The sequence below is a fragment of the Tympanuchus pallidicinctus genome, unplaced genomic scaffold, assembly GCF_026119805.1.
Source record: "Tympanuchus pallidicinctus isolate F22 unplaced genomic scaffold, pur_lepc_1.0 scaffold46, whole genome shotgun sequence".
Lineage (NCBI taxonomy): Eukaryota > Metazoa > Chordata > Aves > Galliformes > Phasianidae > Tympanuchus > Tympanuchus pallidicinctus.
In genome coordinates this window covers 1,124,780-1,145,842 of record NW_026294765.1, presented here as the reverse complement: position 1 = coordinate 1,145,842, position 21,063 = coordinate 1,124,780, and the positions used below count along the sequence as shown (strand labels likewise).

Genomic DNA, 21,063 nt, shown 5'->3' with positions numbered 1-21,063 from the left:
GCTGTTAGATTGGCCCAGCTCTGAGCCTGCAGTGGAGGCACTCACCCACTAGTCCAGGTCCCAGGAATGGAGATGAAGACAAGCTGTTGTGCGACGGCAGGTCCCGGTGCTCACCATAGTGGGGGCCTTCACCATAGCTCTGCTGAAGCAACACAGGCAGTGATCATCAGAGATGCTGAGCCAAATGCTGAGGAACGTGGGATGTGTACCTATGTGTGCCCCATTTAATGTGGTGAGAGGCTGCCTGATGCAACTGGAGGGGAAAAGACCCAAGCTGCTACTTGATGGGCACCCTCTGGAGATGCCAAAGGCCGTGGTTAGCCTCAGGGTCGCATCAGCTGCACAGCACAGACCTGCTCTGGAGAGGCCAGGCTGCCAGGGAGCAGTGGGAAAAGTCAAAGTCAAAAGCACCTTGTAAACAGGACAGAGAAATGATCCCATCCTTGTGGCAGAGAGCAAGGCAGCGAGGCTGTGGCATTTGGAGGGGACGCAGCACCAAAGCAGGGATCTACAGGGTGTTGGCCCTGTGCTGGTGGCTCCTGATGGGTTTCTGCCCTTGCTCAGCAGCTCAGTGCCCTCCAGGTGAGGAACAAAGAGCCCCAGAACTGCCTTGAGCTGGGGGGAGTGGAGGGGAAGAGGAGCTCTATAAAAATGAGAAAAGACACAGAGCTGCTCCACCACTGACCTAAGGGAAGGGAATGGTGCCATCACGAAAACGAATCACACAAACCCATTAAAACATGAGCATCTGTCAAAAAAAACACCATTTCAATTAAGTTAATGTCTTTTCTCTCTTTTCCTCCTCGGGCCCCAGCTCTACGCTGTTCAGTTTTGGCTTCTTCATGCTGAAACCTTGCCAGTGCTCCCCAAACTCATCCTGCTTTGGGGACCCCATTGTAATAAGCCTGCTTCTCCCCATGCCCAAAGCTGAGCATGGGGAGAAGGGAGAATATGGGCTGAAGGTCTGCACAAGGGTTTGGAGGAGTGGTCAGGTCCCCTCTGCCTGCTGACCCCCTTCCAGTAACACAAACATGGCCCAAAATGGAGCAAAAAAGGCAGTTCCAGGGGTCAGGGCTGACCTGGGCACAAATGCATGCTCTGAAAGGCACAGCAGAGCCCCCGTTTATTTTCCTTTGAGCTTTGTGTTTGTGCTCCATCCTTACCCTTCCTTGGTCAAACGTGGAGCTGTTTTGATCTCCCGTTCCCCAGGAACCTGATCCCGGTCTTTCATCCAAACCTACAAAAAAACAGGAAGAACAAAGGTTACTCTTGCTTTATCAGCAAAGCCTCAAAGGTGTTCTCACAAAATTAACTCTTCCTTCTACAAACAAAGCAATATTTTCATTAATAAACCACTTCCACTCGGTGCGACCCATCAGCCTCTCCTCTCCATCCCCACCTCCCCACCACTGCTGGGATTTTATCCCACCAGCTTCAAAGCAAATCCCACATCAGTCTGGAAACGCTTCAAAACACAGAGGGCAGTGGGGAAGAGGAGAAACAAACACTGCGACTCTGCTCCACCCTGAGACCACTGCAGATGAAGAACCGACTGCCTCCAGTGCTGATTTTTGCTGGCGGGAGCAGCGTGCAAGGAGCTGCCTGGTGCTCAATGGCTCAACATCCAAGAGCCTCAACAGGAGGCTGAGGGCACATTGTCGGGGCTCACAGTGGTTCATGGCTATTTTTGGTTTAAGCTGCTGTGTTCCTGCAGGTGAAGGGGGATGGCACCATGGGGCTGTGCACAGCAAGCTCTCGCCCGTGCTGTTTTCAGCCCTCCAAAAGCCCCTCTCTCTCATCAGGGTGGTTCAGTCCACAATGGCAGCGAACCAAGAGGAGGCTTTTGCAGCACTCTCGTGGTAGGAATTGGTTTCCTTTCATCTGCTGCCAGCTCCTCTCGGGCTGCACAGCCCCAGCAAGGTGTGAGCTCATGCCCCGAGCTCCATCCCCACGACTGGGGGGATCCCACACCTCTCCACCCACCCCACTGGGGCCCCGCTGACCCAAAAGCTGTGGGGTGAGGGGGTCCATGGGGTGCAGCCGGGGTGGGCAGGCTCCCATTTCATCTGAGCAGAGCTGATTATTATGGCAAACACGGTGGGTATTTGTCTCCTCCGCTCCCCTTACTGTTCATTTAACCAGAAACTTCTTTCAAATTACATCCTTCTATTTCTGTGCCTTTGTGTTAATCATTTCCCCAGAGAATTGGTGTTTAATTGCTGTCTAATTTGCATAATTATGCATATTAATCTCCACACCTAATGAATATTCATACTTCTCATTTAGATTTTGTTTTCTAATCAAAAATTTCCAATGTGATTACTGTGCAGAGCAGGGATAAGCCTCTAATAATACCTTGGATACTAGGGAGAATTACTGCCAATTCTCCCACCTCCTACTTCCTAGAATAAACTTTTGCTTTGCTAATGTGTTTTTCTAAAGCAATTCATCTGCATACCCTGCAAACACCAGTGGAGATCAGGAAGCAGAGCTGCTCCTTCCCTTTGCTTGGCTCTCACATGCTGGAGGCACGAGGACAGTGCCAAGCCCCCATGGCAGCAGCCCATGACTCCCATCCCCACCAATGGGGCCTCGCATGACTTTGGGTGCCTGGAAGCTCACCAGGAATTTTTTGCCCCAAAATCCTACCAAAAAAATAAGAAATATTCCCATCCAGGGTGCTCCAAGAAGAGGGTGAGCAGCATTCTGCTGCCCTACGCTGAGCCTGAGAGGCTCGGATGCCTCTGGGCACTGGGGACCCACAAAGTCCCTTTAGCACCTTCATGCTCTGTATTGGGGGAATCCACTTTTAACAGGGGTTGACAGCAGTAGGGCAAAGGGGAACGGTTTTAAGCTCAAGGAAGGAAAGTTTAGATGGGATTTCGGGGGGATGTTCTTTACAGTGAGGTGCTGGAACAGCTGCCCAGAGAGGCTGTGATGCCCCGTCCATCCCTGGAGGTGTTCAAGGCCAGGTTGGATGGGGCCCTGGGCAGCCTGGGCTGGTATGAAATGGGGAACTTGGTGGCCCTGCGTGTGGCAGGGGAATGGGAACCCAATGATCCTGGAGGTCCCTTCCAACCCAATCCATTCTATGATTAACACAGAGAGGCTTTTGCTCTGCTGCCCAGCCAGCAAACGGAGCACAGCTCAGGGAACAGCACAGGGGTCAGAAGGACCTCAACAGCTGCCCCATAGCCAGCGTGGGGCTGGCAGAAGATCTCAGCCCATCACCAGTGCAGCGTGCCCCACTGCAGCCTGCAGGCGATGGGAGAATTCAGGTGCAGAAAGCACACTGCCCACCTCACCCCTTGGCAGCTGCCCCACGCTCATCACCAGGCTGCTCTTCCCTCCCCTCCTATCAACAAGGAGCTACAATTTGGCAGCAGACTCCCTCTGCTGCACCCTCGAGCATCCCAAAGGTCGGCCAAAAGCAGGTGCTTCTGGAACAGCACCCACCTGCTCTGGGCAAAAAAAAAAAACACCCCAAACAACCAAAAAACCAACGAAACAACACAAATCCAAGGCGAGGATGAGATTGCAGCACGGCTGCAGCGTGGCACAGCACGGCCCTGCAGCTCTGCAGTGCTCACCTCCAGCACAGGATGCTCAGACACCCACACGTGCACGCAGCTGCTTCATTTTTGCAGCCAAGCAGGTTGGGGCACGCTTCACAATTCCGAAAACAAGTGGAAAACAGGAGCTGCACCTCCTTCTCTCCATTAATACAGTTATTAAAAAGCGCGCAGATTAATTGTGCATTTTAATAACCCTGGGCATGAATATTCATAACTCATTTCTTGCTGGTGTTCTAATTAAAACGTACTAATAGAATAAGATGTAGCTGTCAGACAGTCGTGGGGTTTTTTATCCTTTACGATTTCTGTGGCACAGAAGAGCTGATAGACAACAACTGCTCCGTGTGGATACAAGGAATTCATCCATGCTGAGCCTGACCTGAAGCCTTCAGAGCAGAGCAGGGCACAGCTAGAGAGCATCGTGGCTTTGCATTGGGATGGGAAGGGCTGACACAGCCCAGGGTGGATGGATGGAGGTGGGATGCCACCAGGAGAGCCCCGGTGCTCCACCCTAATTTGATTTGAAGCAGAGGTGACAGAAGGCTGCTTGATAAACACTTCCAAATTAAGCTGCTTTGCGTCCTAATCGCTCTGGCGATCAGCCCCAAGGCAAAATCTCTGCTAAAAGGGATTTGAAATCAATAAAATTAGTCGACTGGTAATTAGCTTTAAGGCCCAGGCAAACCGACGGGGCTGTTTTGTCCCCGGCAGCAGAAAAATCCCATGGCTGCATCCCAGAGCCGTGGGACGGATCCTGGGGAAGCCCCACATCCCCCTTTATTTACCAGCCCCATCCGCCCTGCAGAGGAACAAACAGGTTGGAAGGGAAGGCAGTCGTGGGCTGTTTACAGGACGTGGATTGTGGAGGGGACCATACAATGTGTTCACTTCCCTTTCCCGGCGTTGGACAAAACAATTCTGCCTCCAGTACACAAAATAAAGCCAGGGTGAGCAGCGCTGAACACCTGGAGGGCAGCTCAGGACGCTCAGCCCGAGGGGCACAGCTCCCATTCACATCCTATGTTGCCTTAAAAAGACCACGTTTTGGCTGCACAGGTCCTATGTGCAGAAGGAGGGGAAAGCCTGAGGTCCTCACTGCCTGGTGGGAAGCAAAATGCCGGTGGATCCCACCCACAGTCCCAAAACCCATCGCTTGGAACTGTCTTACAGAGAGGTGTTGGATGGGACAGTGCAAACCAACACAGATCTGAGATCTACTCCCCCCAAACCATAGATTCGGGGCTTCCCAACCCTTCCCCCCTATCTCTCTCTCTAGCCCCAAGAATTCAAATCTGCTCCTGCCCCAAGGGGATGCCTGCTGCTGTCTGTCATTCATGCCCTGTGCTGCTCCAAATGACCACATTTTGGCTGCAGAGGTCCTATATGAAGAGGGAAGGGAAAGCTGGGGGTCCATACTGCCTGGTGGGGAAGCAAAATGTCAGTGGATCCCATCCACAATCCCAAAACCCATCGCTGAGATCGGTGTGAACCAACACACATCGCTCTCCCCCAAACCACAGATTTGGGGCTATCCAACCTTTCTCCTTTAGCTCTTTAGTTGGGACGACGAAAGCCCCAAGAATCCAAAACCACCCCTACCAGAGGGGATGCCTGGTGTCCTCCCCCTCCCCAAAGAAGCACTCGAGGACCATTTGGATTTAAGAACAAAAAGCTGATGCCACCATTTCAGTGCTCGTTAATTCCTGTGCTCAGCAGCTGCTTTGGCAGTAGGTTCTGGTTCAGCAGTTTCTGCCTGGTCCACAATGGGAGAAGGATTTGTAGGAAAGATTTGGGGCTAGGGAAAAATGGGAGAGGTACCACAATGGGTAAGGAGAGTGATCCATATCCCATTGGCTCTGGGCAAGGGATGAATACGGAGACAAAGTAGGAGAGAAATGAAACCTACAGACAGAACAAAGGGCAGAGAAAGGAAAAGCAAAAAAAGGCACTGTAGTACTTACAGTCTTTTGGAAGATGGTCTGGGAGATGGTGATGGAAGCAAGAGGAAGGATGGGGACCCAGTCACCCAGAGGTAACGGGGAGCAGAGCGAGCCTGCCCACAGTTCAGCCCTAATTCACTGCAGTGGTGGGAAAATGCTGCAGCGTGGCCCTTCTGGCTGGAGGAGGGGTCATTCCATGGACAGAATGACAGCCAACGAGACCAAAGGGAAAGTTGTGAGACCCACGGGCCTCCCTAGCAGAGCCGGGAGGAGCCGGGCTTCCCAGAGCCCAGCACGGCCACGAGATGCCGTGGGGAGAAAGAAAACAACCCTGTGACGACAAGCAGAGGGAAGAAAATAAACCTTTCAGCTCAAAACACTTCCAGCAGCTGTAAAAACAAAGGGCCAGCCGTGGCCAAACAACACCACAAAGGAGTGGCATGAAAGGGGATGGAGGACAACATGGAAAGGGGATGGAGGACAACACGGAGCCTCCCGATCCACTCGATGCCTCCCAAAGGCCAGCAGCTCGTGGGACAAACCTGCACATGTCCCTTGTCCCAGCCTCTCCACAAAGACCCTACCTTCATCCCTAGCCTCTCTGGGAGGACCATACCCATGTCATCTCCTCATCTCCATCCTCTCCAAGAGGACCTCATCCATGTCTCCTCATCCCCAGCCCCTTCAGGAGGACCCTGCCCATGTCAGCTCCATCCTCTCCAGGAAGACTCTCCCCATGCCCTCTTGTCCCCAGTCCCTCCAGGAGGACTCTACCATGTCCCCTCCATCCCCAACCCCTCTGGGAGAACCCCGGGTGCCCCCTGTCCCCACCTCATCAACCAAACACGCTATGCAAGGAGCACTACATTGAGAGTCTAAGGCACAAAGCAGGCAGCCCTCTCCAAAATGGGAAGGGCTCAGAACTTGCCCCAAACCAGGCTCCCATATGGGGCTTTGCTGCCAGTCCGAGGAGATGCCTTTTGCCTTCAGTCTGACTTCAGGGAGTGCTGCAACCATTCTGCTTCCAAGTGTGCCAACCTGGAAATGCTTAACTACATTAATGAAATATAAATCCCAGACCAAACAGTGATCTCTTTTCACCCCATATCCCCACCCTGCAGACCCTACATGTGCCCAGAACACCTCCAAAGGAACAGCAGCCCTGCAAACCAACCTCAGCACGAGCCCAGCCCAATGAGAACCACCTCGTATCTTCCTCATCGCATGCATTCAACACCACCACCATGCTTGTGACCACAGAACAATTCAAATTCAGCAGATCGATGCTTATTCATACAGCAAGGCGTTGTATTCCATTAAACAGAGAGTTCTGGGCAGGGAGGAAACCCGCAGCTCATTTGCTTCACCTCAAAGCTGCAGAAAGATGAGGACACATCGCACTGCCCAAAGACAGAATTCATTTTGCTGATGACATACGATGGCTGTGTGCTCCATTGGACCTTTTGGATCGTGCAGACAATGGTGGGTTTTGCAGACACAAACAGGCACGAAAAGCACCCAACCCAGGCTATTTTAGTGGAGAGTGTTTACCTCTATTTCCACTCCCATTTGCATCTTTCCAAGCATTGTTTCATTTGCAATGTAAAACCAAATGAGGGTGGTGGAGACGAAACCACCTCTTGTCGTGGGGGAGGGGTGGAAAGCTTTTCCCACTCGCCCTCCATTGCCTGCAGTGTAGAACAGAACCCAAGTGCCCATTTGGTGCCTCCTGATCATCGCAGATTTGGCAAAAGGGAAAGAGGAGAGACATCAAAAGAGAAGGGATCCTTGGTGTCCCCCTGGGATGCCAGCGCTGCAGCGGTTAAAAATTAGACAAATTGAGGCCCATTTCCAAATCATGTGGAAATGCCACGGGACCATGGCCAAACAGCCCATTGGTGTGGCCTTGGGGGCTTCTGTGGATCTCCTATTTAGGGAGAAGGATCATCTATGAATGGACTCTGCAGCTAAGAACGTAGCAGTGCAACCCATCAGCTTCCTTGGAGTAAGAGGGGAAGACACAGATTGTGTCTTTAGTGAGAGCAAGCATGGGGGAGAGGAAGGACGAAGGGAAAGAGCAGGCAGGAGCCTCTGCTCTGCATGGGAGTCTACAGGGCTGCCATTCTGCAGCACTGGCAACCCAACCCTGCACCCTCAGCCCCCAACCCTGCACTCTCAGCCCCTGACTTTGCACCCCCAGACCCCAACCATGCATCCCCACACCCCAACCTTGCACCCTCAGCCCTGCACCCCCAACCCCATCCATGCATCCTGAGACCCCAACATTGAACCCCCCGACCCCAACCCCGCACCCCCAGACCCCTGACCCTGCACCCCCACACCCTAACCTTGCACCCTCAGCCCCTAACTTTGCACCTTCAGCCCCTGACCCTGCACCCCCAGCCCCATCCAAGCATCCTGAAACCCCAAGATTGAACCCTCAGACCTCAACCCTGCAACCCCACACCCCAACCTTGCATCTTCAGCCCTTGACCTTGCACCTTCAGCCCCTGACCCTGCACCCCCAGACCCCAACCATGCATCCTGAGACCCTAACATTGAATCCTCAGACCTCAACCCTGCACCCTCCGACCCCAACCCTGCACCCCCACACCCTAACCTTGCACCTTCAGCCCCAGACCCTGCACCCCCAGATCCCTCAGACCTCAACCCTGCACCCCCCAACCCCAACCCCCCAGACCCCAACCTTGCACCTTCAGCACCAACCCTGCACCCCAGACCCCAACCCTGCACCCCCAGACCCCAACCCTGCACCCATAGCCCCCAACCTCCCCCCCTATCCCCACACCCCCAGCCCCACTCAGGATGCCCTGACCCGCACAGGATGCGACGCGCCGAGCCACGCGATCTCTCTGGCCCCGATGATTCAGCCCACAGGAAGGCTCATCGAAGAAGAATTGTTCGACACAATGAGAAAAACTTTCCCAAACAAAGTGTTCTCCACACCACCTGCCTCCGCGGGGCCGAGCCGAGCCCTGAGCTCCAGCTTTTGTTTGCAAATCGCTTCAAGACTGCCGTTGCCACAACAAAGCTTCGGCTTTTTTTCCCCCTTCTCCTTTTTTTCCCCCCTTCTCCTTTTCCAAAAGGACTTGGCTGAATGTGGGGCTCCTCATGGAACCCCAAATTGCCCCCACAGCAGCAGCCGTGCACCCCATCACACTGGAACAACACAATTCAGGTCCCAGCGCTGCAAATACAGAGCTGCAACCTTCTATATCCAGAATACACATCCCCAGGTTTTTGGGATCCCCAAAGCACACCCAGCAGCTGTTCCTGGGGTTTTTGGGATCCCAAAGCAGTGCAAAAAGCTCAGGATTTGGGGGGATAACCCCACATGTAGCTAAGGAGTGTCCCCTCCGGGCACCAATTCCAGCGGAGCTCAGGCATCACAGTGAGATATTTACCTTCAGAACGGTTTAAGGACAGATGTGACCTATTTAGAGCTCTGCCAAATATTTCAGTAATTGAATATACCATCGATTATTTAAATTGCATTAAAAAGGGCTGCGTTTGATCTGCTTGCTACTAAGAAGCACCGTTTCCAAGAACCATGGCTTTTTATTCCCCCTCCTCCCCTTAAATATAAATACTTCAAGATGTTCATTTGTCCTTTCCCCTGCTAAGAATCCACATCTTTGCATAACCACACTCTGCGTCCCACGTTCCACTTCTGCCCCTAAAGCCAAGGGGACACAGGGGGAGCTCACCTGAATAAAACCAGCTCTGTTTGAAGCTCGTGGTGTCGGTGCTGAAAACCCATTGAGCATCACCCCAAGTCTGGTGGGGAAATCAGTGCTGCAGGGGGCCTGCAGCCCCAGACCCCCAACCACGCATCCCCACAGCCCCTGCTTCACAAGTCACCTCTGCTGTCCCTGAGCCCTCAGTGTCCCTGGGCACGGGGGGAGGTGCCAGCAGATGGCACTCGGTGTGTGGCACAGCTCCTCCAGGTCTGGGAATGAGCAGCACTTGTCCCCACAGTGCATCTCACACCATTCCCTGGGCACATCCCCTCACCAGCTCTTTGGGAACCGCACGCAGATCTGAAAGAGGATCCTATTGCTCTGACCCCACTCATTGCCACCTTCGGGCAGGCACCGATGCACTGCTCAGCAGTGCTCATTTTCTCCCCCTGTTCTGCACCGCACACCCTTCAGATGCTGCCACACATCACAGCCAGCTGGGCAGGGCTTGGGTTCCTTTCTAAAGCCAGCTGAAATGAAACCACACCGCAGCTCCCCGCAGCATGGGATGTGCCTCCCACTGCTCCCATCAAGCACGGGTCAGGGTCTGCAGGCAGCCAGGAGCCCCGCTGTGCTGCAGGGTCAGCATCCAGCCACGCACCGTGCTGCTCTCAGCACCTCCCTGTTAGCAGTCCTAAGGGACTTATGCTACAGAAGGCAGGAAAGCAGCAGAAAAAGATGGGAATTCTTGCATCCTGCTCCCACTCCTGCCCCAAAGCAGCACAGGACCCAGCAGCAGGCGCAGCGCACGGATGAGCCCCTAGCAAACCTCTACCTCTCCCCACACCTCCAGATCCCTTGAGAGCGCTTCCAGCTGATCCATTGGGAACAATTCCATCCCAACCCCAAGCCAAATCCCCGTTCTGCCCAATGCTGGTGGGCACCTACCCCTGTGCAGTCCGTGCAGTGCTGCCATGTCCACAACACAGCTGCAATCCTGCGCTCAGCGTCCCATCCCTGCGCTCCTCCTCCGGCCGCCCCGTCCCTGCCCACCGCCGCTGCCTTTGTTTGGGGACGGCAGAGTTCACTCTAAGGACAGGCAGAGGCACTTAAAAGAAAGTTAACGAGGTTTATGGTGTGGATTAAGTTTACCGAGGGGGGGGGGGAAGGGTGGGTTTATGATGCCCTGCCTGGGGAGTTGAGAACATGGAGCAAAACAGGCAAAGAGCATCCCGGGCAATGAGAAGCACAGGGAAAAGCTCAAAGCGCCCCTACCCACAGCTGTGATCCCCTTGGCACCAGCTCTGTGAACGGCCAAGGTCAGGACTTGGCTGCACCCCTCCGATCACGTCCACATGGCAGCTTTGGAGAGGCTGTTTGCCCTCTAACAAAAGCCATCCCCACCCCATCCTGCCCGGCTCTGTTGTGGTGATATGGGGGATTTGTCTGGCACGGCTCCGTTCGCTGCTTATTGTCTGGTTCTCCTTTATCTGCAGATCTCAAAGCGTGTTATAAATGTTCAAACCTCAAAGCCTCTCTCTCCAGGGAACAAAACCGTTTCGAGCTATTGTACCTATAGAGAGACTTGCCCAAAAATGAAGGCAGTGCTGGAAGTGCAGCGGTGGCGACCGGAGCTGACACAACCCTATGGCACAACACAAAAATCATCCCTTGAGTACCTGCATGAACCAACCCTGCTCTGCCACCACCCACCGTGTTCCCCATCCACGACCACTTGGCTGGAGAGCCCTGCAGTCTCCAGCACAGAAATCTGTTCAGTTCTGCCATCCAAACCACAATGTAGGTTGTTCATCTTTCAGTTTTCTCATTTTGGGTTAAAAAAAAAAAAAAAAAAAAAAAAAAAAAAGCACCAGCCCTACGGTTTCAACTTTGTGGAACATTATTTAAAGGAAACGGAACGAAAAACCACAGTGCTTTGAAAAGGACTAAGTGAACTGGGGGTGAAGGGCTGTTCTCTATTTGAGAACTGACCCAGAAGGGCTGGAAAAGGCAGCGATGCTCACACCAACCTCCCAGTGCTGTAGGGTGGGATGGAGCCAGCACAGGGGTGCCTTGGGGAACCCCATTCCAAAGCCTCGGAGGGATGAGGAGGAGAAGCAAAGCAGCACAGCTGCATGCAAAGACTCTCCTGGATTCCCATCTGGCTCTGCAACCAACCCAAACTCACCTCATGTTGTTGGTTCTGTGCTATGAGAGTGGTGAGGTGCTGGAACAGCTGCCCAGAGAGGCTGTGATGCCCCGTCCATCCCTGGAGGTGTTCAAGGTCGGGTTGGATGGGGCCCTGGGCAGCCTGGTGTGGTATGAAATGTGGAGGTTGGCGGCCCTGCATTTGGCAGGGGGTTGGAGATTCACGATCCTTGAGGCCCCTTCCAACCCTGGCCATTCTGTGGTTCTGTGATGTGGGATAAGCTCTTACCAACAGTTCAGCTCCCAGCCCAAAGGACCTCTGATTTCGGTTGCTACAAGACAAACAGCACTGGGAGGACCCCAGACATCAGCTCCCCAAATGGGAGCACGCACAGCATCACCTCTGCCCCATGCCCAGCACAGCACTGCTGGGTCAGACCCACACCTGATGTTCCACACAAGCATAAACCTGGAGAAGCTCAAGGAGCCACAAAGAGCACAGAAACCCCACAGGGAAGAATTCACCACTCGTTTCCCCACTTCTGCTCACATCCAAGCAGCATTTCCTGAGCTGCGGGGTTCCATTTGGACAAAGTTCATGGGTTTTTTTGCATGGGGCCAGGCAGCATCAGGAGAGCAATGCCAGGAGAGCAATGCCAGGAGAGCAGCACCAGGAGAGCAGCATCTCTGTGTCATAAGCCCCCCAGATTTGGGGCACAGCCCCCTCGGAAGGGCTCAGAGGGGCAGCAAAGACAGGGAAAGCAAAGGCTTGTGGACACCTTGACCAGAAACAGAGGCTTAAAAATAAATGAGGGCTCAGTTTTGAGTTCTGAGCTAACAGAAACCGAGAGGACCCACACAGGATCTCTGCTGACCACAAGGCTGAAGTTCTTCTTCAGCTGTTCTGCCTTCAGCGCACTCCTGGGGTGCTCTGTACCAAAGGGAAGGTGTTGGGATGAGGCTGTGCTCAACCAGGGGGGATCAGGGCTGTAAAACAGGCAGCAGGAGCTCCCCAGTATGCCCTGAGTCCCCCACCTTTGGCACAAATCCCATTTCTAGTGTTAAAGCAACACCGGCAGTCAGCAGCCCGTTCAGGAGGGGAAGATGTTGGGGGGGGGGGGGGGGGGAAAGAAAAGCATCCAACTGGCGAATATAATAGTTGGAAGGAAAAGCAGATTGAAAAAAATAAAAATGAGGGGGTGGTGAAATAAAACAACAACAACAACAACAAAAAAACCCAACAAAAATCCTCAGGAAGTCATCGAGTCATTGCTGCTCTTTGCTGAAACAATAGACTCGGGATGCTGGCTAAGTTATAAATAATCCTGCTGGCTACACAACACAAATGCAAGATGGGAGCGGGGTAACTATCGCTCTGCAGTGACTCACAGCCTCCTTCATGCAGACCCAAAGAAGGGCAAATGCTGCAGCACCGGGGTGAGCTCTGCGCTGGCATTTTGGCTCACTGGGAACCCGAAGCAATTGGTGATGATCCCTGCAAAGCGCCGGGCGAGCGAGCGATGAGATGGGGGAAAATAATGGCAAGCCACCAACTCCACAAACATCCTCCTCTTTTTAGGAAGGAAGTCGCCATTGCGAGACGATCCGGTGAGGCTGCTGGTGTCTGTTTTCCAAATTGTAATCTGGGAGCGAAGCAATGGATGAGCAGAGCTGGAGCAGCACGGGGAGATGCTCAAGGCAAACCCCAGGAAGGGACAGGAGAAGGGATGGCACGGAGCATCGGGGATGGATGTGACCTGTTTGACCTTGTAGTTCTCATGGGGATGGGAAGCCCTGTCTTTTTGGGGACCCAACAACCCAGGGTGCTGCAGGTTTATCTATGGTGGCAAGAAGAACTCGTGCTAAGGCACAGATCATCCCAACCTGAGACCCTGCCATTCGGAAGTGACCTACCTTCCTTTTTTAATATAAGAGGGAAAAAAGAACACCCCAACACAGCACGGTTCAAAAAGAGTTTCCTGACTTGTTATTCCAATCACCCCGGTCTGGAAATGTAATCACACTGCTTCAACTGCATCAACACAACAACAACAACAACAAAACACAACCTCAACTTGTCTTAAAGACTGAGCTGACCTGAGAGGCCCAGGGGAAAGGAGAACAAAAGTCAGAGCCCTGCAGCACCCGCGTGGAAGATCCGAGAGGATGTGAAATAAGCTGGATAGGAGCTGACTTTTAAGTTGGTTTTCTTTTTTTCTTTTTGCCAGGTAGGCAAAGTAAAGGTCACTGAGAGCTACTGAGAGGTAATGCTGAGCTTGCAGTGAGCAAAACTCGGAGAACAGAACAACCAAACCCATGGTTCAGTGCAGAGCTGTGAGCTCTGTGGCTCCTGCAGCAATTCAAGCAGCAGTGCTGTGTGCTGCCCAAAGCTGCTGCTTGTGGACAAGTGATGGTTTGGGCTGGGAAAACAAAGCAAAGAGCTCTGGAGCTCCACGTGCTGCTGCAGAGCCAAAGTGCTGCAGAGCTGGGTGCTTTGCTTGTGTTTTGGAAGAAGGGGTGCCTGTAGGTACTGTTATCTTCCTTAGGTCAAGGAGATGGCAAAGCTTAAAGAGAGAGCAATGGTTCCTGAAATACATCCCTTTCCTTCAGGCTTGGGGGATGCAGAACCAGCACAATGCCATGCAAAGTATGGGAGGAAAGGTGCGAGCAGGTTGAACCACGGTACAAGGAGGAATAAAGGCATCTCCTGCTCTCTTTCCTTTCTTTTTTTTCTCAAAGAGAAGAAAAAAAAAACCCCAAGCCCACGACATTTGATAGGGAGGCACATCCATCTTCCCACCGCCTCTCAGGCCATTCATCATTTGGATAAAATCCAGTTTCACATTGAAATTCAGCTGGACTTTCAAATGCAAATACGAGGAGAAGAGCAACATATGGTAGAGGTTAGTAGTATTTTTCCTAATTAAATGGCGTACTGCTGTTTTGTATAACAATGTTAATGGGGCATTAACAAGCCTTTGGAGGAGAGACCACCTCACTTTTAAAAATATGCCTCCGAAAAAGCAGAAGGGGCCCAGGATCTCCCTGCTCTGCATTGTCACACAACTGTCCTCTGCAATGGGGGGCACAGCGGGGCAGGGACCCTGCACCATTGGGAAAGGCAACAGTGATCAGCAACACCTGCATCCTCCACGGCTCTCTGGATGGATCCTGCAGGAGGGTGGCTGAGTCCTCCCCCGGGTCAGGGCCGTGTTGTGGTGCCTCCAATGGTACCCTGACAGCTCAACACTGCTCTCAGAAGGTGAAAATCACAGCAATTCGCCATCCCTGCGAGCAGAAGATGATTCAAACCCCTTGGAGAAGGAGAGGAATGGCTTCAGGTGGTCGCAACCCCGGCTGCTATGCGGGACAAGTGTCACCTCTGACACACAGCACTACCTGCAGGCAGGACACAGGAAGCAGCACGTGCTTTCCTGGAAGCTTTTCCTGTTTAAGACTGGTCAGGGTTCTGCAAACAACACCCTTTACTCTGCATGTTACCAAAACCCACCCACCCACGTGGGTTCCTGCCACTCTGGAACGATGCCATTCATTTCTCTTCGGTCCCTGCCTCACCATGAAGGTTTCCTGCTGGAAAAAGCAGCAGCTTGTGCCACGTTAACTTCACCTCCCTCTTGCTCCTGACGCAATCTCAAGCTAAATTTAGAGAGAGATGGTGCCTCTGGTCACTTTGGAGGTGGAGCTGTGCTGCTCAGGGCTCACAGCAGATGGACAGGAGGTTCTCAGGTTTTTCTCCTGTTAAGTCTTGGAGCTGAGCTACCTGGAGAGAGATAATTGAAAAATGCAGGGAAATAAAGGCAGGTGTCCTGGCATCCACCTGCTGTAGCAGTGAGGCGATGAGATATAAGCTGCTGCAAAGACATCTGCCTTCCAGAAACATTCAGCATCCTGAAGGGCACTGACAAAACCGCTGCAAAAATCCTCAAAAGATGAATCAAGAAACCTGCGCTCACTGCTCACCTCTTTCCTCCTTTGATACTTTTCCCTGTGCGCTTCCATCCCACAGAACCACACAAACCCAGAACCTCCACAACCGGAAGGAAAACTCCCCCATCCAACCCTAAAGCCAGGAGGAACACTCGTCCATCCATCCCAAAAATAGGAGGAAAACTCCCCCATCCACCCCAAAGCCAGTCCGCACTGTGTTCAGCACTGCATGGAGGGCAGGGCTGTGCATGGGGCTGCTCCAGTCCCACATCCCCAGGGCAGCAGATGAGGACAGTCCCCTCCAGCCCAGCTCAGTGCTATGGGCACAAACACAGCCATGCCACAGCTGCCAGCCTTGGGTTTCAGTGCTGTGAGGCCGCTTGCCTCCAGAGCTCTCCTACCCCCGGCGCACAGCCGGCCCCACTTACAATTACACATTCAGCACCACAATGTATTTCACACTGTATTTCATGCCTCATTTGGCAACAAAATTAATTAAACTTTAAGTCAACACTGAAGGAGCGCAGTACCTTTCTTCCCTGCGTGGCATATATAACTCAATTTGTTTAAACTAATGTGCTAATCAAGACTTGCAGAATACTTGGGAACCTTCTGGCAGGAGGGTCTCTGAGACCTGCAGTGAGATCATCTCCACGCAGGCTCATCTCAGCTTGGAGGTGCACAAGCACCAATCAACAGCCCTCAAATCACTGCACGGTTGGGTTGGAAAGGACCCCAGAGCCACCCACCCCATTCCCTGCTGGGTGCCCCCCCCCCAGGGCCCACCCATGGCCTTGGGTTTCTCCAGCTATGGGGCACCCACAGCTTTCTGAGCAACGTGTGAAATGCAATCCAACAAAATGCATTAAAAATACCACCTCTCCTCCAGAAGACATCACTCACAAAGAGACACCTGCATTCAAACCTCCTGCTTGTGCATCCTGCTGGCTATGGAGCACGATGCTCATCCCCACACCTCAAGCCCATCGGCTTTGGGTAAATGCACATGCCCAGCACCTCAGAGCTGCCCAGATCCCTCATCCTCACTGCACGGTGACACAAGGGATAGCCAGGGCTCCCAGGGAGGCAGCTGGGAGCCTACAGGCTGCCACCCCCTCGCACTGCTCCTGGGATGTCTCAGCTATTTGCAGATGCTGGGAGAGGGCAGGCTAATCCCAACCCACGCGGCTGGGAATCCAAGAGGCAGATGTGGGCAAACTTCTTGGCATAACTGAGACAGCTGCGTCGGATGGCACCGTCCCACCACCCTGCAGCACCCAGAGCTGGTAGAACAGGCTGAGCACAGCAGCAAGAGCCAAGGCAGAGGAGAAGCACTGCCAGCGAGCTGCCACTCCGCGCTCACCTGCTGCAATGCTCGCGATAAGGGGCAGAGGTACCAAGCCTGCTCCAAGAGCTTTCCAGGCACAGCTTGGCTCTCGCTGTTCCTGGGCATGTTTCCAGCCCAGGGTCGGGTGATCACTTTGCATCTGCCCCGTCTGCAAGGAAACACTGCGCTCCCAAGAGGGTCAAGGACCGTGATCTGGTGGGCAGCAATGCTGCCTTCAGCAGAGGGTTGAAACTGGATGATTTTTAACACCCCTTCCAACCCAACCATTTGGAGATTCTATGACCTATCAGCTGATGATCTCTTGTCATGCACCCGGTCCAGGGCTCCAAGCAGGCAGGAAACACAAACACACACACATCGTATCACTGCTGTGAGCATGGAAGTCAAAGCTGCCTTCCTCCAGTTGAAGCAAAAAAGCACCACTGGTGAAAATGGTGCTTGCAAACAGCATCATCACCCCGTGGGGCTCAGACTGCTCATGCATTAGGACAGCAGCAAGCACACTGCATTTAACAGTGATTTTGTGGGTCAATGAGAAGATGCATGTACAGCATCCTCCAGCCACGTTAGCACCACGGAGATAACAGAGCTAATTTGGAGATGAGCCCATCCAGAGTAATAAAATGGCACCTTGCACTGATCTGTCCCCTTAAGACACTCAATTGCAATCAATTGCTAAAAAAGCAACCATTAATTCCAGTTTGGGTTTAACTGCATACAAACATTAACAATGGAGATGCAATAGGCAGTGACCGGTCACACGCAGGACACGTGCTGGAGCACGGCACCCTACAGAGCATGCAGAATTCCAAATTAGCAGCAGCAAGGTCCAGCAGAAACGCTTGCCAGACCTGCTGGGCCCCTTCCAAAGCCATCTCTCCCCTTTGGAAAGGGCACAATAAGCGTGGAAGGCTTCGAGCCGGGATGCTGAGCCAAAAGCAAGCTTTCTGCCTATTCCCACCAGCAGAACACGATAGGAAGAGCGGGCGGAGGAGCACCCATTGCTGGCAGGGCTTCCCAGTCACAGTCACATTTGGCACCTACCTTTTTTCCCCTCTCAAACACAGAAGTTCAGGTCTCGGCCCAATGCTCAGGCAGATGCAGGGTGAGCTGAGGCAGAGCTGCTGCTTCCCAGTGCCAAACCCTTAGCATGCTGCTGATCATTTTAACGGGATCCCTTGTGATCGAGGCAACAGCAGCCTAAGCAATGCAACAGCATTAGGCACCACCTCCTTTTATTAAAAGAAAGCAGGTGCAGCTTCTTTTGAAAGGCAGAAGGAGAACTCCCACTCCAGCTCTATGCCAGGTGAGGCACAGGAGCACTGCCCCCATCACAAGCCCTCGAGCAGGCAGAGTTTCACCAGGTCTGCATGGCCTCATCTTGGGAAGGGGAAGCTCTATGGCAGGAGATGCTTGCACTGCTCCAACTCCGTGGCAAAGTTAAAGCTGTGTGCTTAAACAAGGGCTGTGTCGCATTTGCGGTTTCTAAACAAAAGCTGTCTCTTATCTCAGTGCAGTGTTGGCTCTCTGGCATCACCTGCCATTCCCTGGGCCCTCTTCTGGTTTGAAATCTCAAAATCTGGCCAGAAGGACCCTTCCCCGGGGTGGGAGATGAGTAAAAATCTCCTTCCCCTGCATGTATGCACCCTCTCACCCTAAATCTTGGCACACCAAAGCTGGCAGTGAGACTTCTGAGTGCTGAGCTCACCTTGGAGCATCACCTTTCTGCGCTCTCCTGCACTGCACCCATCACAAACCTGGTCCCTTGGGATGGCCTCCCTCCCTGCACAGGAAGCCCAAGGGAAAAATAAAACAGATTGGATGAAAAGGAACAGAAACTGATATAAGTTGCAGAGGTGCAGGGGGAGCACTTGGTATGGGAGGCACTCCATGGGGCGCCCCACGTCAGGGCTACAGGGCTGAAGGGACGTAGAAGTGAAGCCTTTTGTTTCCCCACGCCTGCTGACCCACGTTCCCCATCTCCAACCCTACTTTCAGGATTGTTTTCATGTTTTTGTGGGTTCTTTTTTTTTCCTCTTTTTCAACTCCTATTTTCTGCATCCTTAACCTGATCCACCCCAGGGTGAGATCAGGGAGAGGAGGGAGAACAGGAGCCTCCCGAAGACACAGACAAAGCACAGCTGAAAGCCCTTCAAAGCACCGCCTGCAGCACGTGGGAGAACTTCCCTGAAAGTCCTCCTGGCTCCGTTACTGGAAGGGCCAGGCTGGGAGCGTGGGGTGTTGCCCTCAGCACCCTCCTACACCCAGGCATGGAAACACTCCTGGGCTGCACAGAGCAGCAGACAATTGCTTCTTTCCAGGCTTTGTCTTGTCTACAGTAAGGGATTTGTCCTTCCTTTGATAACGGCCAGAAGTCATTTGTATTTGGAAGATGCTGTGATGCCAACAGAACTCTCTGATCGACTCCTCGCCCGTGGCAGCTCCTGCTTTGGTGACACACACGTGACACACAGGCAGCCCGAGGGACACGCTGCCATGGGAAGTGCCAGTTCCAAACTGCAAGTCCCATATTGCATCCCTCACGTCTGCCTTCCATCACGTATCAAAATAGCAAGCACAGCCCATCACTCCCACTTCAGCACAAGCAAAACATGTGGGGACTCGAGGCTGTTTGTAGGGAAACGTGATACAGCCTTACTAATAAAAGCTTCTCTTTTCCTCACTATGGCAAATAGTTGCAAATGCCGTTCTGCAGCCTGAAAGCCTCTTGCTGCCAGCACAGTGCTCCAACCCCACTGCCTCCACTGTGATCCTGAATCCTGACCCACGGCTGCATGCACACACACCCTCATTAAACCTTCCAGCAGCTCACCTGTAGCACCAATGACACAGGCACCCTCATCTTACAGAGGATTTATTACTCTCGGTGCTGTTGCCACAGGTATCCAAGTTTGAATGCTGTTGAAAGCAGGCTTTCAAAGGGCATACAGACTCACCTGCCTCCAGGGAGAATGCATTCGCTTTGTTCGGGAGACTGTAACTTAAAATCTGTTACATGCACCAGCTTGTAACTCTTTGAAAAGCTCTCTGCTTCGCCAGCTTCAGATGTACTTCATGAACTTGCCCCGATCAAAGCAATCCCCTAACAGCCAGCCTTGTCTCCCAGTCTCCCCAGCAAAAAGGCACTGAACACATTTTGGGGGTGGATCTGCAGACCGGGAGAAAACCACCCCCCTTCTGAGCCCACCTGAGAGATCCTGAGCACAGGAGCTCCCTTTAGCACAAAGCTAGAAAGAAAAGACACTGCAAAGAGACACTGTGGTCTCTTTGCCTCCCATCACTCCTCCTGTGTTAAATGTCAATGAGAAATGCTTATTTCCATGCCCAGCTCAGCACGCAGCTCCCTGCTAGGGGTGCAGCTTCAGTAAACACAGTGGGGCAGAGCCTTCAGCTTGGAGTGGTCCTCTGCAAACCACGAGATGGGGACACAGATGCAGCACAGGGATGGCACAGCGTGGCACAGGGATGACAAAACCCCATCCTTCTAGGAGTGAGATGACAGGCGCACGCTGAGCACCAGGGCTAAAATGCCAGCAGCAAACAGCACGGCCAAGGCTGGAAAATGCTTCTTGCAGCTCACAGCCTCAGGAAGGCCAACCTCCATGCTATAAATGCTGTGGCTGTGGCCTGCATGACGTCAGCTCCATCCTAGTGGCAATTGTTGGGTTGCGTCGTGCCAAAAAAGCGCAGAGCGGAGGTGCTGAATTGTCCAGGCAGCGGGATAGCTAAACCAGTTCCTCCCTGGTGCATTTGAGGACAGAAATGAGGGAAACAGTGGCAGAGCTTAAAATAAAACCAGGAGACAAATATAAAAGCAAAGAGATCTCGGAGCTGAAGGGCTTGTGTTAACACTTTTGAGTTTCCTGGCTCCGGAGTGCAGCAGGTCCCCCTCCCGGGGCCACCCACGCGCTCTGGGGCAGCCAAGGCACTTATTAATTGGGATTTGGAAAGGATTTAAACTTGGGGAGGTTTTCTCATAGCGCTGCATCTCTTTACCGACCAGCTGGGCTCGGGAAGTGAGAGCCTTCTCGTGGTGAATGGGGCACAGTGACGGGCAGGGAGCAGCGCACGGCTCCCACCACCTGCTGTTGCCCAAAGGGCACAGCTTGGAGCCTTGAGATCCTCAGAGGTAGAAAGTTAACAGCCCTGGGACTGTGGAGGAGGGAGATGAAGAGTGAGGGGCCACGAATTCACATTTCCAATGGTGGGCAGAAGCATGGAATATCGTTGTTTGCGGCACGTCAGATAACATCGGTTTGTTATCTTGGGGTTGTTGTAATGATGAGATAGCAATGTTAAATTAAGCAAAACCAGTGCCCACAAACTATGAAAACCAGCCCTTGCCACTGTCTAGGACCTCATTTAGACAGCATGGATCCTTC

The 21,063-nt window shown here is 52.9% G+C and overlaps 1 protein-coding gene across 20 annotated transcripts in view; it reads right to left on the bottom strand.

The window, feature by feature from the left end:
• The window catches only part of TCF3 (transcription factor 3), a 57,180-nt gene that overhangs the window by 25,547 nt on the left and 10,570 nt on the right, over nucleotides 1-21,063 (bottom strand). For 14 of the 20 annotated variants that reach the window (XM_052702756.1, XM_052702759.1, XM_052702760.1 and 11 more), the window contains exons 4-5: nucleotides 1,164-1,237; nucleotides 46-142 (exon numbers count right to left, since the gene is read on the bottom strand). In XM_052702756.1, the coding sequence (XP_052558716.1) occupies nucleotides 46-142; nucleotides 1,164-1,237 (171 nt within the window). Of the gene's footprint in view, nucleotides 1-45; nucleotides 143-1,163; nucleotides 1,238-10,164; nucleotides 10,287-21,063 lie in introns of those variants that run through there. The other 6 variants (XM_052702758.1, XM_052702765.1, XM_052702777.1 and 3 more) reach the window with 3 other exon arrangements.